The 26,439-nt window shown below is 39.4% G+C and overlaps 1 protein-coding gene and 1 long non-coding RNA gene across 2 annotated transcripts in view; both read left to right on the forward strand.

Moving 5' to 3' along the window:
• The window catches only part of LOC141513073 (complement receptor type 2-like), a 35,916-nt gene extending 11,155 nt beyond the window's left edge, over positions 1-24,761 (forward strand). The window contains 19 exon segments of the mRNA XM_074222556.1: positions 1,985-2,380; positions 3,175-3,348; positions 3,432-3,534; positions 5,507-5,592; positions 6,776-7,165; positions 8,591-8,773; positions 8,859-8,958; positions 10,495-10,577; positions 15,296-15,703; positions 17,207-17,614; positions 18,098-18,274; positions 19,111-19,518; positions 20,001-20,032; positions 20,035-20,188; positions 20,975-21,382; positions 21,865-22,041; positions 22,631-23,038; positions 23,521-23,697; positions 24,304-24,761. Of these exon segments, the coding sequence (XP_074078657.1) occupies positions 1,985-2,380; positions 3,175-3,348; positions 3,432-3,534; positions 5,507-5,592; positions 6,776-7,165; positions 8,591-8,773; positions 8,859-8,958; positions 10,495-10,577; positions 15,296-15,703; positions 17,207-17,614; positions 18,098-18,274; positions 19,111-19,518; positions 20,001-20,032; positions 20,035-20,188; positions 20,975-21,382; positions 21,865-22,041; positions 22,631-23,038; positions 23,521-23,697; positions 24,304-24,719 (4,688 nt within the window). The 3' untranslated portion in view covers positions 24,720-24,761.
• Positions 1-26,439, forward strand: part of LOC141511149 (uncharacterized) — a 90,004-nt gene that overhangs the window by 37,201 nt on the left and 26,364 nt on the right. The window lies entirely within an intron of this gene.

The following is a 26,439-nucleotide window of genomic DNA, read 5'->3' on the forward strand; positions in this document are numbered from 1 at the left end:
TTCATCATCATAAAGTCCCTCATAATTTACTCTTCTCCTCTGCTCTCTATGCTTCACCTGAGTCCTGTACTTGAAGGTCAATCAAACTTTCTGTTCAGTTCTGGTTATTTCAACAGAAACATTTGAAATTCCCCTGTTTCATTGAAAGTCCATCTTTTCCCCTGGAAGATGTTCAGTTTTGCTGGATAGTTGATTCTCAGTTGGAAACCAAGATCTTTTGCCTTCTAGAACATCATATTCTAATCCCTATGAGCCATTGTAGATGCTGCCAGATCCTGTGTAATCCTGACTATGGAGCCTCAGCAGTTGAACTGTTTGTTTCTGGCAGCTTTTAGAATTTTCCCTTTGACTTGGGTGTTCTGGAACTTGGCTATAATATTCCTGGGGGTTGTTTTTTTGGATCTCTTTCTAGAGGAGATCAGTGGATTCTAGCAATTTCTATTTTGTCCTCTGCTTCTAGGATATCAGGGCAATTTTCCTGTAGGAATTCTTTAAAAATGAGGTCAAGGCTCTTTTCCTGATCATGACTTTCAGGTATCCCAATAATTTTTAAATTATCTTTCCTGAATCTGTTTTCCAGAGCAGCTTTTTTTCAATGAGATATTTCACATTTTCTTCTAATTTTTCATTCTATTGGTGTTGAACTATTGTGTCTTGATTTCTTGCAAAGCTCCATTCTACATCTGAAGGATGTGTTTTCCTCAGAGAGCTTTATTATCACCTTTTCCTTCTGGCCAGTTCTGCTTTTTAAAGCATTCTTCTCCTCAATAACTTTTTGAAGTGTTTTATCCATTTGTCCTAAGCTGGTTTTTAATATGTCATTTTCTTCAGCATTTTTTGTATCTCCTTGACTAAGCTGCTAATGTCATTTTCATGTTTTTCCTGCATCTTTCTCATTTCTTTTCCCAATTTTTCTTCTATCTCCCTTACTTGATTTTCTAAATCATTTTTGAGCTCTGCCATAGCTTGAGTCCAATTTCTATATTTTTTGGAGTCTTCAGATGCAGAAGATTGGATTTCCTCATCTTCAGTTTGAGTATTTTGATCCTCCATGAGATCATAGACAAAGTATTTGTCAATTGCCTGGCTCCTTTTTTCTGTTTACTCATTTCCCTAGCCTGTGTCTGGTTTTGGGGTGCTTCCTGAACTTTTGAGTATTATTGGGACACCCCCACAAGGACCTCAGTATGTGAGGTTCTGACTGCTCTCCTGGTCTGTGAATGACCACAGGCACACCCCTCTGCCATGGAGCTGAGAGGGGGTTGTCCCTGCTTTATGGGGGGCCTAGATCACAATCTGAATGTGGTCAGAGCCCCAGAGTCCCATTCCAGGGACTGAGGACAGACCACAGAAGTCTCCCTCCACTCCCTTACTTTCAGTGGGCTGAGTACTTAGGGTACAGCTACCTAAAGGCTCCTGCTTGCTGGTTCCACAGGCCTGCTTCCTGGATCTGCAGGCATTGAGTACCATGACTGCTGAGGGTCAGGGCTTTGTGCTCACTCTGGCAGAGGTCCCCTGCTGATCTTCCAAGTTGTGCTTTGTGTCCCCTGGGGTGCAGGTCAGGAAACTGCTTCTGCTGCCCAGAACCACAGCTCCCAGGCACCCTGGGGCTGTTACTGAGAGGCTAAAGTTTCTTCACTCTGGCAGGCACCCCTCTAACCCTGTGGAACAGAGTTTTTCCACTAGTTTACAGGTTACCTTGGGCTGGAGAATTGCCTCACTGGATTTTTCTGTAGGTTGTGTCTCTCCGAAATTTAGTTAGGGTCATAATTTTAAATTTTTTGAAATATTTTGGAGAGAGCACCTAGGAGAAGCTCTTCTCCTGCCACCATCTTGGCTCTGCTCCAAGTATGCTGTATAGTTTAACTGAGAAAGGTAAAAAACAACTATGTGGTATTTAATGCATGCCAAATTGAAGTTTTGTTTTCAATGGGAAAGAAAAAGATGAAATTGCTGAAGGAATGCCGTGCTCTATTTTTTCCAGGTATTCGTTGTTCCCCACCTCCAACCATTCCCAATGGAAGATATACAAATCCTAAAGAATATTATCACTATGGTATGGTGGTATCCTATGAATGTAACACCGGGGAAAGAAAGGAAAAGCTATATGACCTGGAGGGTAATAAAACATTACACTGTACTAGCAAAGACAATAGAGTTGGCATCTGGAATAGTCCTCCACCTCGGTGTATTACTCCAGCCAAGTGTGATACCCCAGCAATTCTCAATGGAAGAAGAGTATCGGGTTTCAGACGGATCTACTCATTAAATGATGCTGTGGAATTTGAGTGTAATGATGGCTTTACCATGAAGGGTAGCAAAGTAGTGCGATGTCACATTAACAGCCAGTGGGAGCCTAAATTGCCAGTGTGCTTCAAGGGTGAGTTTGCCAAAGTCTTTGGGACTTTGGGAATAACGTTAGTTTCTTGGACTGGGAGAAGTGATCAAGGAGGAATAAGAAGTGAGCAAGTTGAATGAATATACTTCAAAAAAAGAATGCAAAAATGAAAAGTCATTTAAATAATTTGAGTAGTAATAGCTGAATGTAGTCAAGAAATTGAAATCTAATTTGAAAAAGCCATTAATTGCCTTGAGTATAATATTAGTATACTATCCAATGTCTATATAAATCTAGAAAGATCAATGGAAAGTAATCCAAACAAATAGAAGAGAAATTTAATTTATTTTTTCCTTAGCAGAATTAATTTCCTGATAATGTTTGTATTTAAGAAGAAATTAAAATAAGTTTGCATTTTCTAAGCATGTACTTATGTGATCAGTTTGGGGGATGCAGCTGAAATTATATTTTGATTGAAGTGGATGTCACAAATATGAACTATTCTAATGAAAACTATTTCTGCTTACAAAACAGAAAGGACTAGGGTGGTCCTTTGGTTGGGACTTAGATGGACTGGGAGAACAAGGCAATAATCTTAGAACACTGATCTCCTTTTGGAGACAGGAAATTTGAAGCTATTAAACTGAGGCTTTTTCTCAAGTACCAGGATAGAAAAAGCAAATCTTTAAATAGATTAGAACCTTCTTAACCAGGAGAGGAAATGCCTCCAGTAGAACTTTTGGTCTTAGATCTAGACCAATGTGTTTTTTCTTTCCTTTGACCTATCTCAGAGATTTCATTGGGAGATTATTCTTTTATTTCTGCTCTTTCTCCAGGGTGCCTTCCATCTGTGGAGATCTCCCATGGTAAAAGCAACAAGGCCAAGGACCATTTTTCCTTTGGAGAGACTGTGTCCTATGTTTGTGAGCCTGGCTACTCTCTCATTGGAACTGCTTCCATTATGTGTTTGGAGTCTGGGAAATGGAACCATGACACTCCTAAGTGTGCAGGTGCCTTGAGCTAGAATCTCTCTGGGGAAAATCTTTTTGTTTTTTCTCATATGGTGGCTTCATCCCCTTTCTTGTTTTCCTAGTGAAATCATGTGAGGACCTACGGAATCAACTTCCTAATGGGCATGTTCAATCTCCCCATCCACCCCAACTCGGGACAAAGGTTCTCTTTAAATGTAATGAGGGGTGAGTGTAAAACAACCAGTCCTAGAGGCCTGCAGACAATAACTGGACACTACAGTTTGTGGGCTTTGCAAAGCAGTTTACATTGAAGATTCTTCCTCTTCTTTTCTTCCTCTTTCTTTTCCGTCCTTCGGGGGGAACAAATAACTTCTGTTGTCTACTAGCCACTATTCTTTAACTTCTCTTCAGTGCTGTATAATTTCCCTCTAGTGCTAGAGAATAAAATCAGCTCTTTACCTAAATGTATTTAGTTTTGTCAAGTCAAACTGGGAGTTGTTTTGTCTGCTGTTGCATTGTTTGAGGGGAGGTATGAACTAGAATAAATTACTCCTATGAATGGATGATTGTGGGTACAGGGCAGTTGTTGAAAGGTGTATTTTAGATATTTGAGCACTAAAGAACACAGATATATAGCTGTGTGAAAGCTACTGCTCTACGTGGACATTGGACCCTGGATATTTGGTAATACAAAGGGAGAGGAAGGACTCACTGGATCTTTATACTAGTTATTAAATCTAGGACATACCCATCATTCTTTTTGACTTCTGTATAACCTTTGACATTGATCCTCACTCTCTTTCCTTTGATTCTCTCTTCTAAGTTTTCTAACACTGCTCTCCTGGTTTTCTTCCTCTCTGTATGACAATTCTTCTATCTCCTTTACTGGATTTTCATCTGGGTTGCAACTACTAACTTTTCCCTTTGTCCTTTATTTTGCAAGGAATGTTAGATCCCATGGATTCAAGTAGCATCTCTGTGCAGAGGATTCTCAAATCTTTAGCTCTAGTCTCTTACCCTATCCTCATTCTTTGATCTCTAGTTATCTATTGGACACCTCAAACTGGATATCTGTTCAATAATTCTCTTAAACTCTGGTTGCCCCAAATTTAACTCATTCCCTTTTCCTATGATATTTCCTATCTTCTAAACTTCCCTATCATTGTTGAGGGTGCCACCAAGGTCCCAGTGACTCAAGCACCCAACCTGAGTGTCATCCTCAACTCCTTATTTTCACATCCCTCATATCTAATCTATTATCTTTTCCTGTTGCTTCTTCCTTCCTAGTATCTCTTCTGTTCACCCCCTTTTCTCCTTTGACACTAACAGCAGGATAATCTAAGTGTATTCACTCTCTCCCTCTCCCTCTCCCTCTGTCATTCACACACATAAACACCCCCTCAATAAACTCCAATGCTTCCTTCTTATTTCTAGGATCATATATATAGATATAAATATAGATATAGATATAGATATAGATATAGATATAGATATAGATATAGATATAGATATAGATATCGATCTATATCTATCTATTTCTATATCTATATCTATCTATATACATAATATATATAAAATATGTGTATAAAACATTCTCTGTGTGGATTTTAACATCCTTCATTACCTGTCCCCCCACCCTGCCTTCCAGTCTTCTTATACCTTCCACCCCATTGCATCCTGTGTTACTGACCCCCTTGCTTTTTCATGCACATAACTCACTAACTCCTGCCTCTGCATATCTCTGCTCTGGGAGACTGGCTGTCTCCCATGCCTGGCTTGTTTTCCGTCCTCACCTCCTACCTCCTGGCTTCTCCAACTTTGTCAACTGTTAAAATGCCACCGTTGGAAAAGAAAGCCCTTTCCAGTCCCATTTAATGCCAGTGTCCTCCATTTGAGATTACATCCAATTTGTCTTTGTACCTTGTACAGAGTGATTTGCTTATTGTCTCTCCCAATTCAAATGTGAGCATCTTGAGGGGAGGGACAGATTTTACCTTACTTTTGTATCTTCTTTGCTTATCACTGACATGCAGTAAGAGTTCAATAAATATTTGTTGACTTACTGACATAATTGAACTGAATGCAGGAACTGGTAAACATATATGATCAAATATTCTCTCTCCCTGCAGTAAAGATGCTGTATCTTTGTAGTTGAGGTTCAATCTTGTGATCTCTATGTAATTTCTTTGTTCTCTAGGTTCTGGTTAAATGGCAGCCCTTCTAGTACATGTGTCCTAGATAAAATGACAGTCTCTTGGAGTAATAAGCTGCCTGTCTGTGAAAGTGAGTAGAAGCACAAATCAATACTTGGGATGCTTTTCCTTGTTTTTGAGGGTCATGTTTTTATTCTTTCCACATAAGTCTATTGTCAGTGCATATCATCCATTAATAATCTTTTTGGGTTTAATGTGCAAATAAATATGTCACTCTTCATTTTACAAACCAAGATTATTGTGGGAAAAGATGTGATGTGCTGAGATATTGTAACTGCTTCCTTTTATGCTACATATGGGTCAGCTCATTTCCCTTGCCTTCGATCTAACATCTACTCATGAAGTCAAAGAGAAGCTGCCTGTAATTACTAGATGCTGGGAGTTTCTTGTAATTTTTACCTGATTGAGGAAAGGAGTAAGATATACAGAGAAAGTGGTAAACTATGACTGTCCAGTGGGAGAGAAGATGGGTAGAGAAGACAAGGTCACTGTTGGATTTACTCATCAGCTTGCTTTATATTACATAAACAGCTACTTGACCTACTTGTAGACAAAATACAGAGTAAATGGAAATTGATGTTAGATGACTTTATTTCTCATGAAGCAATTTTTGTTTGAAATTTAATTTTTTTTAAATTTTAAAATATTTTTTAAAAAAATTTCAGTCTCAAGACTATCATGGAAATTCTACGCTTAATCCTAACTTGTAATGTTCTATAATAATTAGTTTTTTAAGAAACTTGAGGTAAAGGCAAAGCAGTTGGTAGCTGAGCATCAAGCATGCAGGGAAGAAAGGAAATAGGTAGAGTCAAGAGTCATATGTAAAACTAGAAACCCAAGCTTCTTCCTGGGAGGTCATAAGACTTGCATTTGACCCATGATTTAAATTAGTTCATTAATTAACATGGGTGATGATTTTATTTTATTTTATTTTTAGGGGTTTTTTGCAAGGCAAATGGGGTTAAGTGGCTTGCCCAAGGCAACACAGCTAGGTAATTATTAAGTGTCTGAGACCAGATTTGAACCCAGGTACTCCTGACTCCAAGACCAGTGCTTTATCCACTATGCCACCTAGCCGCCCCAGATGATTTTATTTTTTAAAAAAACTATAAGCAATAAGACAGATAATAGATGTAAATCAGTTTTCAGAGGAGTTTTTAAGTTTAGGTCTTTTTGGTGACAAAACTTAGATGATAGCAAAATTTAATCTGATAATTTAATTTATGACCCTTGTTTCTCTTTAAACTTTTTAGAGATTTTCTGTGATTCTCCTTCTATCATCAATGGTAGGATTCTACCTTTTCCTGGGGATAAATTACCCTTTGGGGCTATAATAAATTATACCTGTAACAAGGGATACCGTATCATTGGAACCAAAAGGACACATTGCACAAGTAAAAATCAATTGCATGGAGTCTGGAGTGCCCCAGCCCCTCGATGTGAGATTTATGATAAAGCTGTTCTTTGTTCTCCACCAAGAGATCTTGGGAAACATCTTCAATTGAAGTCCCGGCCTCCATATCGACATGGTAACACCTTGAACTTTGCTTGTGATACCAACTTTACCATAAAAGGTGACGACACTCTATGGTGCCAAGCAAATAATACATGGGGACCATCACCATTGCCAACATGTGAGAGTGGTGAGTGAGAGGATTAAATTGTTGTGAAAGACTGGGAGTGGAAATTGAGAAGATGTTATTGCTGATCAAGATTGATGTCTTTCTGGGATCTTTCTATTCAGGTTCAATCATATATCACATTTTAGAGAAAGGGTGGGGGTCAAGGAATGAAAGAAATTACATATTCTTCTTAAGGCATTACTTTTCCTTGATCATAGTGAAATGTACTCAATATATTTAGGGACCCTAGTGTAACAGGACCAGTGAATTTGGGACAATCCAAAGCAGCTGAATTATAGGACACTAAAGCAGCTGGACTGTGAGACACTTAAGATAAAATTCTGATTTTCTGATCTTTCAATCTGGGTCAGTGTTGAAATCAGTGAGAATTTGATTGTAAAAGTTAAAAGTGCAGCTAGTTGTTAAAGTCTAACTTTATGACTGTGTCACAGAGAATGATTTTCTGTACCTAGTTTTTGATGCTACTTTCTACTGTGGTTCTACCTGATCCATAAAATGTTAAGTGGGAAGGTACCTAAAAGTTATTCTAGTCCAAATTCATCTTTGAACAAGGATCCCTTCTTCAGTTGGCCTGCAAGTGATCTTCTAAACTTCACTTGAAAACTGATGAGGATAAACCCCATTACCTTCTGCCATATCTATTCACTTTGGGAATAACTTTTGAATTAGAAAGATTTTTATTATATAAAGCCTGAATTTCTCCTCTGAAACTCTTGTCTCAAGGCATGTCTTTGTCAACTGAGAAATTTATATATCTATATCTATATCTATCTATCTATCTATCTATCTATATATATATATATATATATATGTTAGGAGTTTGTTGTTTTCTAAGTTGTGTGACAAAGATAAAATACACTTAGATTTTAGCTATGCCTTTCACCTTAGATTTAGGGAGCAGTAAGCTGCATAGTGGATACCTTTAATCAGAAAGATCTAACATCAAATCCTGTCTAAGACACTCAACCTCTTGTTTGACTATGACCAAGTCACTGAATTGACGTCTACTTTATATCCTCAAGTGTAAAATGGAGATCAAAAGAGCAACTACCTCCCAGGATTGTTGAGAAGAAAAAATTAAATATTTAGAGTATTTTTCACACCTTAAAGTGCAATATAAATAATTGCTTTATGATTGTAATTTCATCTATTTTAAAGATGTTTATAAAATAAAGCAAGAAGTGATCTAACAGAAGTCTGACACTTATTCTTAAGCAAAACATATATTGTTTTCATTCTTCTGTAATGTAGGTACAAACTAGTACTATTACTTGATCCTGGAAAGGCATATCTATGAATTAATTAGTATTTATCCAAAGCTTCTTGCTGCTTTTTTAGGTGTTCATTACTGAAATTCAATGTCTGTGTCATGTGACTATACAAACTAATAGTTTTTATCTTGTGTGTGTGTGTTTGTGCATAAAGATTTCTCAATAGATTGCCCATCACCTCCCATGATCCCTAATGGGCAGCATAGCCACAGTGGCCCAGTTGCTCCTGGGTTGTCTGTAACTTATAGCTGTGAACCTGGATACTTGCTTATTGGAGAAAAGACCATTCACTGTTTGTCCTCAGGAGTCTGGAATGCCACTGCTCCCAAGTGCAAAGGTATAAAATAGTCCAATCTTATTTCTTGAATTTCACCTATGGTTACCTTCCATGTACTAAGCCCATTACTTTCTTATTCATTTAGAGGCACTGTGTGATCCTTTAGTAAAATTCCCCAATGGGCAGGTAAAGGAGCCTTCACATCTTCAGATTGGGGCAATCATGACCTTTTCCTGTAATAAGGGGTGAGTGTGATGTTATCTTGTGATTCAGAGCCCTTAGCTGAATTACATGTGATTTGTATATGGACTGTGCTCATACAAAAGGAGTTGTTACAAAGAGTTCTTTTGGCTGTATTATTGTGTAGTCTTTTCCATTGCATTTTCTATTCTAGCATCCCTACCCTTTAATCATAAATCTTTCCCCATCTACTGCATCCTTTCCTGCAGCCTCTTAAGGTTCAAGTCTTTCCTATTTCCTTCCCCAACAAAACATACTAGAACCTGTCATTCCTTTAAGTTTTAAGCTACAATTCTGCCTGTCAGCTAGATTTTTTAAAAAATCCTTCTACACTTAATGGCTCCAGTTCCTTTTTCTTCCTAAAACCCTGTAATCTGCCTTCTGACCTTGTCACTCAACTGACATTATTCTCTCTATTGTTACCAGATGTCCTAATCATCAAATATAATGACATTTTCTTGGTTTTTCTATTTTTCCTTAATCTCTTTGCTACATCTGGCACCGTTGAGCACCTTCTTCTCTGATAGAATCTCTCTTCTTTGGAATTCTGGGACTTTGTTATGACCTATTTTTCCTCCTACCTGTACAACCTTTACAACATTCTTGTCTCCTTTACATATTCTTGTTATGCCCAGTTACTGTGCATGTCCCTGGTCATGTCAGTGGTCTGTTCTGGACCTTCTTTTCATTTCTCTTTATTCTCTTAGTGTCCTCTATATACAAATGACTTCTAGAGCAATATACTCACCCCAGTCTCTTTGAGAAGCTCTAGGGATTTAGAACTCCCCATATCCAGAATAGAACTCTTCCCCCTCCTACTCCCAGATCCAGTTCTTTTCCAAATTTCCCTCAGCAGACTCCAATATTTCCCTAATATCTTGATAATTAAATAGAAGTCCCTTTATTGGTTTTTTAAAGATCTTCACAATCTGGCCATTTTCCAAGTTTCCACTTCCATCTTCTTATTCTGTGATTTGACCATATTGTTACTCTTCTCTCATAAAGTTCCAGCTCCCATTTTGTGGGAGCCTTTGTGCTGGTAGTAACCGTACTTTGAACTTTTAAAATTGGATTTTCATTTGTCTTCCTGTGCCTTAAATGCAGCCCTTTTTACAGCTCTGTTGGTTTCCTTTAAGAATCAGCTCAAGTGCTACCTTCTTCATGAAACTTTCCCTTGTACTCTTCCCTAGCTCAAAAGATGGGGAACCCCCCAATGACTTCTTGATGCTTATTTTGTACGTGTTTCATGTATAAATACAATGTTGTTCCCACCCTATTAAAATGTAAGCTCCACGAGGTAGCAACTTTTCTTTGTATTGTTGAAGTTTAGCAGAGTGAGTGACACATGAAAATTAAATAAATACATTATGATTAATTGTCTAAATATTGGCTACTCTGAGATGAAGAGACAAGAAAAAAATTTACTTGGATTAGGACAGCTTACATTTCATTACAAAGGAGCTTTTGTGCTCCTATAAATGCTTGATATGTAAGTCTGAGAAGGAAAAACTGATAGTTGTCATGGATAATTCCATCTCTAGGTACCATTTACTTGGCCAGGCTTCTAGTCAGTGTGTGCTTGCTACAGAGGGCGCTGTTTGGAGTAAGATTCCAGTCTGCATAGGTGAGTAGGGTAACAACTCTAATTTGGGGTATTTTCCTTTAGCTTGAAGAAACAATTAGTTTATTTGAACAAGAATGCCATCTATAGCACAACCATCAAATGACTGTTTTGATAGTTCTAATTACTGGGAATTATTTCCTTAAGCCCAAAAGTAATAAATTTATTAGTGAATCTGTCCAATTTAAAAATGAATAAAAGGACATTATGTTGGGATGGAGCCAAGATAATGGTGTGAAGGCAGCATTTCCCTGGAACTCCTTCCCCCCAAAGCTCCAAAAGCCAAGGAAATTATGACTCTAGTCAAAATTTAGAGGGGCAGAACCCACAGAAAGACTGAGTGATACATTTTCCCAGTCCAAAATAACTTAGAAGTTCTGTGGGAAAGATGGGTTTCACTAGGACTGGAAGTAGGGAAAAAGTCCCGGTCACAGTACAGCCCTGGAACAGCTTGAAAGAATTCTGCTACACCACAATGAGTGTGGAGTGAGGGAGCACTGGCTCCACAACCTGCAGCGAGAATCTGGAGAAAGCAGCCTGTACCACCAGAGCACAGCCCACAGATGGTAAGAGGGTTAGGGAAGACTGCAGAAATTTCTCTGCTCTCCCTCAGAGTAGAACTCTGTTGTTTGCCCACACTCAGATCCAGGTTGCAGTTTGGGCTTCCATACTAAGATAACCAAGCAGGACTCCTCCTTACAGCTCCAGGGCAGAGGGGAGTGCTGTGGTCATCTATATATCAAAGCACAGGCAAGAGAGCATAAGACCTTGGAAGAATAAAGGTCTCAGTAGGGTGTCCCAAAAAAAAATCCCAAAGCCTTGGAAGTGATGTAAATTCGTAATTTGAAGATTCCATATCTAAAAACTCCAAGAGAAATAGAAAATGGGCTCAGATTATGGATGAGCTCAAAAAAAGACTTTGAAAAGAAATTAAGGGAGGTGGAGGAAAAATTGGGAGGAGAAATGACAGCGATGCAGAAAAACCATGAAACCCAAATCAACAGCTTAGTGAAAGAAATACAAAAAAATACTGAAGAAAATAATATTTTAAAAGCCACTTTAGACCTGATGGAAAAAACAAAACAAAAGGCAAATGAAGAGAAGAATGCCTAAAAAAGCAGAACTGGCTAGCTGAAAAAGGAGATAAAAAAGTTCTCCGAAGAAAATAACTCCTTAAAATGCAGAATGGAACTAAAGGAAGCTGATGACTTTGCAAGAAATTAGGAAGAAATAAAACTCTTCCAAAAAAGCCAGAAATTAGAAGAAAATGTGAAATATCTCTTTGGAAAAACAACTGACCTTGAAAACAGATCCGGAAATAATTTAAAAACTATTGTGCTATCTGAAAGCCCCACACAGGAAAAAAAAGCCTAGACTTCATTTTTCAAGAAATAATACAGCAAAATTGCCCTGAGATCCTAGAAGCATAGGGTAAAATAGAAATTGAGGGAATCCACTAGTCATCTCCTGAAAGTGATTGCAAAAGAAAAACTTCCAGGAATATTATAGCCAAAATACAAAACTCCCAAATCAAAGAGAAAATTCTAAAAGTTGCTAGAAACAAAGAATTCAACTACTGAGCCTCCATAGTCAGGATTACACAGGATCTGGCAGCTCTATATTAAGGGCTCATAGGGATTGGAATATGATATTCCAGAAGGCAAAAGATCTTGGTTTACAACCGAGAATCAACTATCCAGCAAAACTGAACATCCTCTTTTGGGGAAAAGATGGACTTTCAATGAAACAGGGGACTTTTAGACTTTCCTATTGAAACAACCAGAGCTGAAGAGAAAGTTAGATCTCCAAGTACAGGACTCTGGTGAACCATAGAGGGGGTGGATGAGAAGGACTAACTATGAGGAATGTAATGATATTGAACTGTATTCCTGCATGGGAAGAAGGTATTGATAACTCATATGAACTTTCTCATTTTTAAGAGCTGTTAGAAGGAGTATATGTAGACAGGACATAGGAAGGAACAGAATATAATGGTATAACATAGGGTGATAAAGAAAAGTACTGGAGGAAAGGAAAGGAGATGAAGAAGAAGCTAAAAAATTTCACATAAGAGTCAAGAAAAAGCTTTTTCAATGGAATGGAAAGGGGAAAGGCAAGGGGGAATGAGTGAACCTTCATTCTCATCAGAAATGGCTCACAGAGGAAATAACATACCCACACTAAATAAGGTAAGGTGAGGAAATCTATCTTATACCTAGAGAAAAATAAGAAGAAAGGGATGGAATAAGGGGGAATGGAGGGGAGGTAAGGGAGGAATAGGTGATAGAAGAGAAGGAAGGTTGAGGGAGAGAGTACTTGGATACAACACACTTTTGGACAGGGCCAAGATGAAAGGAGAGAGAGAGAGAGAGAGAGAGAGAGAGAGAGAGAGAGAGAGAGAGAGAGAGAGAATAGAATAAATGAGAGTGGGGAGGAATAGATAGAATGGAGGTACAGCTAGTAATAGCAACTGTGGGAAAAATATTGAAGCAATTTCTCTAGTGGACTTATGATAAAGAAAGTAACTCATCCCAGAGACAGAGCCATTGGAATCTGAACACAGACTGAAGTACATTTTTTCTTCTCTCTCACTATTCTTGAGGTTTCTCATCTTCTGGGGGGAGGGTGATTTATGTTTACTCTTATAACAAAATTATTGTAATAGTAATAATAAATTAAAGTTCACTTGCAAAACAAAAAAATGAATGGAAAAAATGTGGATATAGTCACCGATTTTTATTCTGATAAGCAAGGATAAGGTTCACCATAATGGTGGTTAATTATTAGTACTATTCATATATACATATCATCCTCCTTTTTGACCTTGCCATCATGGTTCCTTGTTTCCTAAACAGCCTTTAAGAGCAAATTTCCACTAAAAGGCTATATATATATATATATATATATATATATATATATATATATATATTCTGTCTTCCACATTTAATTTAACAAGAAAGGATATATGGGAGTATCCTATCCACATTTAATTCTCCTATTTAGCTTTTCTGTCCAAGTCTCACCTTTCAATCATTTCATTGTCTTTCTATTGCTAACACATTTTTCTTCCTTTCCTCTTTCTCTCCATTTCTTTTACATAAGATTAACAGATTCTCTTAAACCGCCTTATACTATTGCCTGTCATATTCTCTGGCCAGTCCATTTTCCTCAAGCATTATGGAATTACTCTCTTTGCCTTATGGTGATTTCAGAAATGGCATAGACTTTTTTTTGCCTTTTTGCAAGAGAGTAGATTAAGTGATTTGCCCAAGATCTCACAGCTGAGTAAGCATTAAGTGTCTGAGATCAAATTTGAACTCAGGTCCTCCTGACTCAAACAACCTTGACTTCACCCTGAAGGGCAGCAGTTAGATCCACTGCAGTGCCAGTGGCACATGGGATTCTGAAGCACCAATCTGTGAAAAGGGTGAGTGAGATCTCCAAAAGAGAAGCAGAAGTTTAACTTTTCTTTTGGGAGAATCTATTTGGCAGAAGGAGGATCATTGAAATAGTGAAGGTCTTTCATGAGTTCTCCATTTTCAGCAACCATTTTAGTGGTTTCAAAAATGATGCTTTGATGATTGTGTGGAGTTCTCCACAATGGGTAATCTCACAAAAGGTATGCATTATTGGGTCACTGTGCATCTAATGATCATATCAAACAATATCCAATGTGTAAGTTTAGTGTAGCCTTTCGTTAGGATTCAGAGGCAAATATCATTTATTTTGTACTATGTAAAGAAGGATGGTTTGAGCAGAAAGCATTAGAGGCCACTATGTGAAGGTAGCAGTATGCCTTGAGAAGCAAGAGAATCCTTTTGGTGTGGTGAAGCCCTTTTACTGACACTGGTTTTTTTTATAGTCAGTTGTCACTATGTGTTAGCCTGTGTCAATTCTTTATACTGGTGTTTGATGTAGGAAATTCTTTCCCCAGTATGTCATTCCCCTCCTGAGATCTTCCATGGACAACATAAGGCTGGAATGTGACACTTTTGGACCCTGGGACATCTGTAAACTACAGTTGTGATCATAGCTATTCACTAATAGGAGAAGACAACATTCAATGTACTAGTGAAGGAGTATGGAGGCCTCCTGTGCCTCAATGTCAAAGTGCTTGTGGTTTTTATTGTGTTCTCTTGTTACTTCTGAGATTTCCAAGCCCAAATATTTCTATCAGCTGTAATAATGGCTGTCATTTGTCAGCACTTTAAAGTTTGTTTAACACTTTAAGCTCTTATTTGATAAGCTTAGCAACTCAAAGCTTCAGGATAAAAATGCCCCCTTTGTCAATACCAGGACCTGTCAAAATGATCATCAAGTAAGCTCAAGGTGGTAGAGCTCCATAAATGCCACAGAATATACTCTATTGTCAACTAGAAAACCCATGATGAAAATCAGTTGAATCTAGGATATAGTCCCCACTTACAGAGAACGTTGAACTTCTCATCAGCTCCAGATCATGAATCCACTGGGTATAATCATTGATTGCTTATGGAGCCATCAGAGTAAAACAGTTTTATATTTCACAGTGGAATATTCCCTACATTAAAATTTTATTTACCTCTACTTATTCATTTTAATGAATATTAACCATAGGGAGTATAAGAGCAAGATATGCTCCAGCTTCATTTAGACTTAGTCTTCCTAGCAGAATCTATCCTTGGTTTAATATCCAAGATTGCCACAGAGTGCTGTAGTCTCCTTCTCTCTTCTCTTTTTAGCTATCCTGTGCCCTCTACCTCCTGTGATTGAAAATGGGAAATATATGGGTAATCCTGCAGACAGTGTTCTTTATGGAACCAAAGTAACTTATAAATGCAATCCTGACCCAGAAAGAGGCGTGAAATTCAACCTCATTGGAGAGAGCACAATCCACTGTACAAGTGACAAAGAGGGCAATGGGATTTGGAATGCAACTGCCCCGCGATGTGAGCTTTCTGCTTCCTCTATTCAGTGCCAAGATCTCAGAGTTCCAAATGGCTACAAGATATCCGGACAGGGACCCCCATATTTTTATAATGACAGTGTGGTATTTCGTTGTAACCTTGGCTTCAAACTGAAGGGCAGCAGTCAGATCCGCTGTAGTCCCAGTGGTACATGGGATCCTGAAGCACCAATCTGTGAAATGGGTGAGTGAGATCTCCAAAAGAGAACCAGAAGTTTAACTTCTCTCTTTTGAGAGAATCTATCTGAAAAAAGGGGGAATCATTGAAATGGCAAAGGTTTTCCATGATTTCTCCATTTTCATCAGCCATGTTGCATCAAGAATGCATTTTATTTATTTGTTTGTTTATTTGTTTATTTATTTGTTTGTTTTTGCAAGGCAATGCTGTTAAAAGGCTTGCCCAAGGCCTCACAGTTAGGTAATTAGTAAGTGTCTGAGACCAGATTTGAACTCAGGTATTCCTGAATCCAGGGCTGGTGCTCTATCTACTGTTCCCCTTGCTGCCCCATCAGGAACACATTTTTTAAAAAATGGTGCTTTAATAATTATGCGGACTACTTCACCATAGGTAATACCACAAAAGGAATGCATTGTTCAGTCACTGTTAATCCAATGATCATATTAAACAATATCCAAATGTCAGTTTAGTATGGCATTCTTTAGGAACCAGAGGCAAGGATCTCTTGTTTTGTAATGTAATCAGAAGGATAGTTTGGAGCAGAAAGCATCAGGGACCACTTTGTGAAGGTAGCAGTATCCCTAGAGAAGCAAAAGGATCCCCTTTGTTGTGGTGAGGCCCTGTTGCTTCCATTTTTTTTTATTTCTCCCTAGTATACTGATGGTCTGTGAGCCTATGCCAAACCTTTATACTGGTGTTTGATTTAGGAAACTCTTCCCTCAGCATTCTAGTCCCCTCCTGAGATGCCCCATGGGCAGCACAAAGGCAGGAATGTAGCACTTTTAGACCCTAGGACATCTCTAAAGTACAGGTGTGATCATGGTTATTCAATAATAGGAGAAGACTCCATAAACTGTATGACTGAAGGTATCTGGAGGCCTCCTGTGCCTCACTGTCACGGTGCTTCTGTTGTTAACTTTGTTCTATTGTTTCATCTGAGATTTCCAAGCCCAGATATTTCTATCTGTTGTAATGATGGCTGCCATTTCTCAACTCTTTAAAGTTCATTTAACACTTTAAGCTTTCATCTGATGAACTTGGCAACTTAAAGCTTCAGGATAAAAATGACCCTTGCTCAATCCAAGGACTTGTGAAAGTGATCATCAAGTAAGCACAAGGCAACAGAGTTCCATAAATGCAACAAGACCACCATACACTCTGTTGTCAACTAGAAAATTCAATAGAAATCAGTAAATAGAAATCACACATGCAGTGAACTTTGTACTTGTCAGCAGATCCTGATCATGATTCCACTTCATGAAATGATTTATTGGTTATGGCACCATCATAATAAAAACAGGTTGGGCATCCTGAAGAATAGTTTACAATGGAATATTCTATATATAAATATTGTATTTATATGCTTTTAATCATATTAATCATAAGAAGTAGAAGACATATTTCTGCTCCAAGCTTCATTAAGACTTAGTCTTCCTAGCAGAAGCTGTCCTTGGTTTGGTATCCAAGATTGCCACAGAATGCTGTAGTCTCCATCTCTCTTCTCTCTAGCAATCCTGTGCCCTCCTCCTCCTGTGATTGAAAATGGAGAGTTCACGGGTAGTCCTGCAGAGAATATTCCATATGGAAGCAAAGCAATTTATAAATGCAATCCTGACCCAGAAAGAGGTGTGAAATACAATCTCATTGGAGAGAGCACCATACATTGTACAAATGACAAAGAGGGCAAAGGGATTTGGAATGGAACTGCCCCACGATGTGAGCTTTCTGCTTCCTCTATTCAGTGCCAGGATCTCAGAGTTTCAAATGGCTACAAGATATCCGGACAGGGACCCCCATATTTTTATAATGACAGTGTGGTATTTCGTTGTAACCTTGGCTTCACCCTGAAGGGCAGCCATCAGATCCGTTGTAGTGCCAGTGGTACATGGGATCCTGAAGCACCAGTCTGTGAAAAGGGTGAGTGAGATCTCCAAAAGAGAAGCAGAGGTTTAACTTCTCGCTTTGGGGAGAATCTATTTGGGAGAAGGGGTTCACAGAACAAGCAAAGGTCTTTCATGATTTCCCCATTTTCACTTATGTTAAAAATTGTGCTTTGGGGACTGCATGGAGTTCTCCTACATAGGCAATCCCACGAAAGGAATGCATCATCAGGTCACTGTTCATCTACAGATCATGTTAAACAATAGCCAAAAAATGGAAGTTTAGTATAGCTTTCTTTAGAATTCAAAATTGTCCTATAATCAAAAGGATGATTTGGAGCAGAAAACATCAGTGACAATTTTACATAGGTAGCAGTATCCCTAAAGAAGCAAGAGTTCCCCTTGGTGGGGTGAGGCCCTTTTCCTTCCACTGTTTATTGCTCCCTAGTCAATTGGTGCTCTGTGTCAGCCTATGCTGTTTCTTTATGCTGGTATTTGATATAAGAAACTCTTTCTTCAGCATGCCAGTCCCCTCCTGAGATCCCCCATGGACAGCACACAAGCAGGAATGTGGCATTTTTGGACCTTGGGACATCTGTAACCTACACTTGTGATCATGGTTATTCACTAATAGGAGAAGACACCATTCACTGTACTTCTGACGGAGTCTGGAAGCCTCATGTGCCTCACTGCCAAGGTGCTTGTGGTGTTAACTTTATTCTGTTGTTTCCTCTGAGATTTCCAAGCCCAAATATTTCCATTCTCTGCAATGATGACTGTCATTTAAGTTTAACACTTTAAATTTAAATTTAAAGTTTAACAGTTTAAAGTTTAACACTTTAAATTCTCATTTGAAAAGATTGGCATGCCAAAGTTTCAGGATAGAAATGACCCTTTTTCAACCTCAGGACCTGTCCAATTAATCATCAAGCAGGCACAAAGCAGCACAACTGCATTAGTGCCACAGGACCACCATATAACCCATGTCAATGCAGCACAACTGCATTAGTGCCACAGGACCACCATATAACCCATGTCAATGGGAAAGCTTGCAATGGTAATCAGTAGAATCTAGGAGGTAGTCCCTGCATGCAGAGAACTTTGCAATTTTCAACAGCTCCTGGTCATTATTGCACTGCTGTAATCATTGAATGGTTATGGAGTCAAAATATAAAAGCATCCTGGGGAACATTTTAAAAATGGAACATTCCCTAGGTAAAATTTGATTTACCTCTACTCATTCATTTTTTTTGCAAGGCAAATGGGGTTAAGTGGCTTGCCCAAGTCCACACAGCTAGGCAATTATTAAATGTCTGAGACCGGATTTGAACCCAGGTACTCCTGACTCCAGGGCTGGTGCTTTATCCACTATGCCACCTAGCCACCCCTTACTCATTCGGTTTTAATCAATACGAGTATAAGAGCAAAATGGACTCCAGCTTCATTTAACTTAGTTTCCTAGCAGAAGCTGTCCTTGGTTTGATATCCAAGATTGCTAAAGAAAGCTGTAGTCTCCATCTCTCTTTTCTCTAGCAATCCTGTGCCCTCCTCCTCCTGTGATTGAAAATGGAGAGTTCACGGGTAGTCCTGCAGAGAATGTTCCGTATGGAACCAAAGTGACTTATAAATGCAATCCTGACCCAGAAAGAGGCGTGAAGTTCAACCTCATTGGACAGAGCACCATCCATTGTACAAGTGTCAAAGAGGGCAATGGGATTTGGAATGCAACTGCGCCACGATGTGAGCTTTCTGCTTCCTCTATTCAGTGCCAAGATCTCAGAGTTCCAAATGGCTACAAGATATCCGGACAGGGACCCCCATATTTTTATAATGACAGTGTGGTATTGCGTTGTAACCTTGGCTTCACCCTGAAGGGCAGCCATCAGATCCGTTGTAGTGCCAGTGGTACATGGGATCCTGAAGCACCAATCTGTGAAAAGGGTGAGTGAGATCTCCAAAAGAGAAGCAGAGGCTGAACTCTTAGCTTTTGAGAGAATCTATTTGGGAGAAGTGGGATCATTGAACAAGCAAAGGTCTTTCATGATTTTCCCATTTTCATTCATTTTAAAAATTGTGCTTTGAGGATTCTGTGGAGTTCTCCCACATGGGTAATCCCACAAAAGGAATGCATTATCAGGTTACTGTTCATCTACAGATCATGTTAAACAATAGCCAAAATGGAAGTTTAGTACAGCTTTCTTTAGAATTCAGAATTGTCCTATAATCAGAAGGATGATTTGGAGCAGAAAACATCAGGGGCCATTTTACATACATAGCAGTATCCCTAGAGTATCAAGAGTTCCCCTTGGTGGGGTGAGGCCCTTTTCCTTCCATTGTTTATTGCTCCCTGGTCAATTGGTGCTCTGCGTCAGCCTATGCTGTTTCTTTATGCTGGCATTTGATATAAGAAACTTTTTCCTCAGCATGCCAGTCCCCTCCTGAGATCCCCCATGGACATCACACAGACATCACACAGGCAGGAATGTGGCATTTTTGGACCTTGGGACATCTGTAACCTACACTTGTGATCATGGTTATTCACTAATAGGAGAAGACACCATCCACTGTACTTCTGACGGAGTCTGGAAGCCTCATGTGCCTCGCTGCCAAGGTGCTTGTGGTGTTAACTTTATTCTGTTGTTTCCTCTGAGATTTCCAAGCCCAGATATTTCCATTCTCTACAATGATGACTGTCATTTAAGTTTAACACTTTAAATTTAAATTTAAAGTTTAACAGTTTAAAGTTTAACACTTTAAATTCTCATTTGAAAAGATTGGCATGCCAAAGTTTCAGGATAGAAATGACCCTTTTTCAACCTCAGGACCTGTCCAATTAATCATCAAGCAGGCACAAAGCAGCACAACTGCATTAGTGCCACAGGACCACCATATAACCCATGTCAATGGGAAAGCTTGCAATGGTAATCAGTAGAATCTAGGAGGTAGTCCCTGCATGCAGAGAACTTTGCAATTTTCAACAGCTCCTGGTCATTATTGCACTGCTGTAATCATTGAATGGTTATGGAGTCAAAATATAAAAGCATCCTGGGGAACATTTTAAAAATGGAACATTCCCTAGGTAAAATTTGATTTACCTCTACTCATTCATTTTTTTTGCAAGGCAAATGGGGTTAAGTGGCTTGCCCAAGTCCACACAGCTAGGCAATTATTAAATGTCTGAGACCGGATTTGAACCCAGGTACTCCTGACTCCAGGGCTGGTGCTTTATCCACTATGCCACCTAGCCACCCCTTACTCATTCGGTTTTAATCAATACGAGTATAAGAGCAAAATGGACTCCAGCTTCATTTAACTTAGTTTCCTAGCAGAAGCTGTCCTTGGTTTGATATCCAAGATTGCTAAAGAAAGCTGTAGTCTCCATCTCTCTTTTCTCTAGCAATCCTGTGCCCTCCTCCTCCTGTGATTGAAAATGGAGAGTTCACGGGTAGTCCTGCAGAGAATGTTCCGTATGGAACCAAAGTGACTTATAAATGCAATCCTGACCCAGAAAGAGGCGTGAAGTTCAACCTCATTGGACAGAGCACCATCCATTGTACAAGTGTCAAAGAGGGCAATGGGATTTGGAATGCAACTGCGCCACGATGTGAGCTTTCTGCTTCCTCTATTCAGTGCCAAGATCTCAGAGTTCCAAATGGCTACAAGATATCCGGACAGGGACCCCCATATTTTTATAATGACAGTGTGGTATTGCGTTGTAACCTTGGCTTCACCCTGAAGGGCAGCCATCAGATCCGTTGTAGTGCCAGTGGTACATGGGATCCTGAAGCACCAATCTGTGAAAAGGGTGAGTGAGATCTCCAAAAGAGAAGCAGAGGCTGAACTCTTAGCTTTTGAGAGAATCTATTTGGGAGAAGTGGGATCATTGAACAAGCAAAGGTCTTTCATGATTTTCCCATTTTCATTCATTTTAAAAATTGTGCTTTGAGGATTCTGTGGAGTTCTCCCACATGGGTAATCCCACAAAAGGAATGCATTATCAGGTTACTGTTCATCTACAGATCATGTTAAACAATAGCCAAAATGGAAGTTTAGTACAGCTTTCTTTAGAATTCAGAATTGTCCTATAATCAGAAGGATGATTTGGAGCAGAAAACATCAGGGGCCATTTTACATACATAGCAGTATCCCTAGAGTATCAAGAGTTCCCCTTGGTGGGGTGAAGCCCTTTTCCTTCCATTGTTTATTGCTCCCTGGTCAATTGGTGCTCTGCGTCAGCCTATGCTGTTTCTTTATGCTGGCATTTGATATAAGAAACTTTTTCCTCAGCATGCCAGTCCCCTCCTGAGATCCCCCATGGACAGCACACAGGCAGGAATGTGGCATTTTTGGACCTTGGGACATCTGTAACCTACACTTGTGATCATGGTTATTCACTAATAGGAGAAGACACCATCCACTGTACTTCTGACGGAGTCTGGAAGCCTCATGTGCCTCGCTGCCAAGGTGCTTGTGGTGTTAACTTTATTCTGTTGTTTCCTCTGAGATTTCCAAGCCCAGATATTTCCATTCTCTACAATGATGACTGTCATTTATCAGCACTTTAAATTCTCATTTGATAAGATTGGCATGTCAAAACTTTAGGATAGAAATGCCCCCTTTTCAAACTCAGACCTGTCCAAATTAATCATCCAGTAAGCACAAAGCAGCACAACTGCATTAATGCCACAGGACCACCATACACCCCATTGTTGATGGGAAAGCTTGCAATGGCAATCAGTAGAATCTAGGAACTAGTCCCTGCATGCAGTGAACTTTGCAATTTTTCAACAGATTCTGGTCATTATTTCACTGGTGTAATCACTGAATGGTTATGGAGCCAAAATACTAAAGCATCCTGGGGAACATTTTACAATGGAATATTCTCTAGGCAAAATTTGATTTACCTCTACTCATTCATTTTTAATCATAGGAAGTCTAAGAGCAAGATGTGTTCTAGCTTCATTTAGACTTAGTCTTCCCAGCAGAAGCTGTCCTTGGTTTGGTATCCAAGATTGCTAAAGAAAGCTGTAGTCTCCATCTCTCTTCTCTCTAGCAATCCTGTGCCCTCCTCCTCCTGTGATTGAAAATGGAAAGTCCACGGGTAGTCCTGCAGAGAATGTTCCATATGGAACCAAAGTGACTTATAAATGCAATCCTGACCCAGAAAGAGGCGTGAAGTTCAACCTCATTGGACAGAGCACCATCCATTGTACAAGTGTCAAAGAGGGCAAAGGGATTTGGAATGCAACTGCGCCACGATGTGAGCTTTCTGCTTCCTCTATTCAGTGCCAAGATCTCAGAGTTCCAAATGGCTACAAGATATCCGGACAGGGACCCCCATATTTTTATAATGACAGTGTGGTATTGCGTTGTAACCTTGGCTTCACCCTGAAGGGCAGCCATCAGATCCGTTGTAGTGCCAGTGGTACATGGGATCCTGAAGCACCAATCTGTGAAAAGGGTGAGTGAGATCTCCAAAAGAGAAGCAGAGGCTAAACTTTTAGCTTTTGAGAGAATCTATTTGGGAGAAGTGGGATCATTGAACAAGCAAAGGTCTTTCATGATTTTCCCATTTTCACTCATTTTAAAAATTGTGCTTTGAGGATTCTGTGGAGTTCTCCCACATGGGTAATCCCACAAAAGGAATGCATTATCAGGTTACTGTTCATCTACAGATCATGTTAAACAATAGCCAAAATGGAAGTTTAGTACAGCTTTCTTTAGAATTCAGAATTGTCCTATAATCAGAAGGATGATTTGGAGCAGAAAACATCAGGGGCCATTTTACATAGGTAGCAGTATCCCTAGAGTATCAAGAGTCCCTCTTGGTGGGGTGAGGCCCTTTTCCTTCCACTGTTTATTGCTCCCTGGTCAATTGGTGCTCTGTGTCAGCCTATGCTGTTTCTTTATACTGGTATTTGATATAAGAAACTCTTTCCTCAGCATGCCAGTCCCCTCCTGAAATCCTCCATGGACAGCACACAAGCAGGAATGTGGCATTTTTGGACCCTGGGGCATCTGTAACCTACACTTGTGATCATGGTTATTCACTAATAGGAGGAGACACCATTCACTGTACTTCTGAAGGAGTCTGGAAGCCTCATGTGCCTCGCTGCCAAGGTGCTTGTGGTGTTAACTTTATTCTATTGTTTCTTCCGAGATTTCCAAGCCCAGATATTTCCATTCATTGAAATGATGACTTTCATTTATCAGCATGTTAAAGTTTAACACTTTAAATTCTCATTTGAAAAGATTGGCATGGCAAAGATTCCAGATAGAAATGCCCCTTTTTCAACCTTAGGACCAATCCAATTAATCATCAAGCAGGCACAAAGCAGCAGAACTGCATTAATGCCACAGGACCACCATACAACCCATTATTGATGGGAAAGCTTGCAAATGCAATCATTAGAATCTTGGAGCTAGTCCCTGCATGCAGAGAACTTTGCAATTTTCAACAGCTTCTGGTCATTATTCCACTGGTGTAATCATTGAATGGTTATGGAGTCAAAATAACTAAAGCATCCTGGGGAACATTTTACAATAAAATATTCCCTAGGCAAAATCTGATTTACCTCTACTCATTCATTTTTAATCATAAGGAGTGTAAGAGCAAGATTTACTCCAGCTTCATTTAGACTTAGTCTTCCTAGCAGAAGCTGTCCTTGGTTTGATATCGAAGATTGCCACAGATTTCTGTAGTCTCCATCTCTCTTCTCTTTATAGCTATCCTGTGCCCTCCTCCTCCTGTGATTGAAAATGGGAAATACAAGGGTAATTCCGCAGAGAATGTTTCTTATGGAACCAAAGTAACTTACGAATGCTATCCTGACCCAGAAAGAGGAATGAAATTCAATCTCATTGGAGAGAGCACCATCCATTGTACAAGTGACAGAGAAGGCAATGGGATTTGGAATGCAACTGCCCCACGATGTGAGCTTTCTGCTTCCTCTATTCAGTGCCAAGATCTCAGAGTTCCAAATGGCTACAAGATGTCTGGACACGGGCCCCCATATTTCTATAATGACTATGTGGTTTTTCATTGCAACCTTGGTTTCAACCTGAAGGGCAGCAGTCATATCCGCTGTAGTACCAGTGGCACATGGGATCCTGAACCACCAATCTGTGAAAAGGGTGAGTGAGATCTCCAAAAGAAAAGCAGAAGTTTAACTGCTCTCTTTTGGGTGAAGGGTGATCATTGAAACGGGTCTTTCATGGTTTTCCCATTTTTTCAGCTGTTTCTGTGACCTGCTGCGTCACTTATTTTAAAAAAATGGTCATGATGATTGCTCATACTTCTCAACCATGTATAAACCCACAAATGGTATACATTTTTATGGCACTGTTTATCTAATGATCATGTTAAACAATATCCAATAGCTTTTCTTTAGGATCCAGAGGTAAGGATCTCTTATTTTGTACTATTATCAGAACGATGCTTTGGAACAGAAATCATTAGAGGTCATTTTGTGAAGGTGGCAGTATCCCCAGAGAAGCAAAAGTATCCCCTTTTTGATGAACCCCTTTTGTTCCCATTATTCTCTTTTCTCTAGTCACTTGGTGTTGTATGTTAGCCTGTGCCATTTCTCTGTACTGGTGTTTGATTTGGGAAACTTCCCTCAATATGCCAGTCCCCTCCTGAGATCCCCCATGGACAGCAGACAGGTAGGAATGTAGTACTTTTGGACCCTGGGACATCTGTAAAGTACAGTTGTGATTGTGCCTGTTCACTGATAGGAGAAAACACCATTCACTGCACTACTGAAGGAGTCTGGAAGCCTCTTGTTCCTCATTGTCAAGATGCTTATGGTTTTCACTTTGTTTTATTGTTACTTCTGAGATTTCCAAGCCCAGATAGTTCCATCAGTTGTCAGCACCTTAAAGTTAAACACTTTAAGCCCTCTTTTAATAAAATTGACATGCCAAAACTTCAGGATACAAATGTCCCTTTGTAACCATCAGGATCTGTCAAAACTTTCATCAAGTAAGCACAATGCAACAAAACTTTATAAATGCCATAAGATCATCATACACATAGTGAGAATCAGATGAATCTAGGAATTGGTGTCTATATACAGAGAACTTTCCTATTCTCAGCAGCTCCTGATCATTTTTCCACTGGTGTAATCATGTATTGGTTATAGAGTCATCTCATTAAGCAGTTTGGGGCATTCTGAGGAATATTTTATGATGGAATGTTCCACAAATAATATTTGATTTACCTCTATTCATTTATTTTTATGCATATTAGTCAAAAGGTCCATTGAAGCAAGTTTTGGTTCAGGTTCATTTAGACCTAGTCTTCATAGCAGAAGCTGTCCTTGGTTTGGTATCCAAGATTGCCACAGAATGTTGTAGTCTCCATCTCTCTTCTCTCTAGCAATCCTGTGCCCTCCTCCTCCTATGACTGAAAATGGGAAATACAAGGATAATCCCACAAAGAATATTTCTTATGGAACCAAAGTAACTTCCAATTGCAATGCTGACCCAGAAAGAGGTGTGAAATTCAACCTCATTGCAGAAAGCACCATCCATAGAGAGGGAAATGGAATTTGGAGTGCAGCTGCCTCTTGGTGTGAGCTTTCTGTTTCCTCTACTCAGTGCCAAGATCTCAGAGTTCCAAATGGCTGCAAGACATCTGGACAGGGACCCCAAAATTTATATAATGCCAGTGTAGTATTTTGTTATAACCTTGGCTTCACCCTGAAGGGCAATCATCAGATCCGTTGTAGTGCCTGTGGTATATGGGATCCTGAAGCACCACTCTGTGAAATGGGTAAGATCTCCAAAAGTGAAGCAGAAATTGAACTTCTGTCTTTTGAAAGAATCTATTTGGGAAAAGAGAGCTCTTTGAAATAGCGA

This window comes from Macrotis lagotis, chromosome 2 (assembly GCF_037893015.1).
Source record: "Macrotis lagotis isolate mMagLag1 chromosome 2, bilby.v1.9.chrom.fasta, whole genome shotgun sequence".
NCBI lineage: Eukaryota > Metazoa > Chordata > Mammalia > Peramelemorphia > Peramelidae > Macrotis > Macrotis lagotis.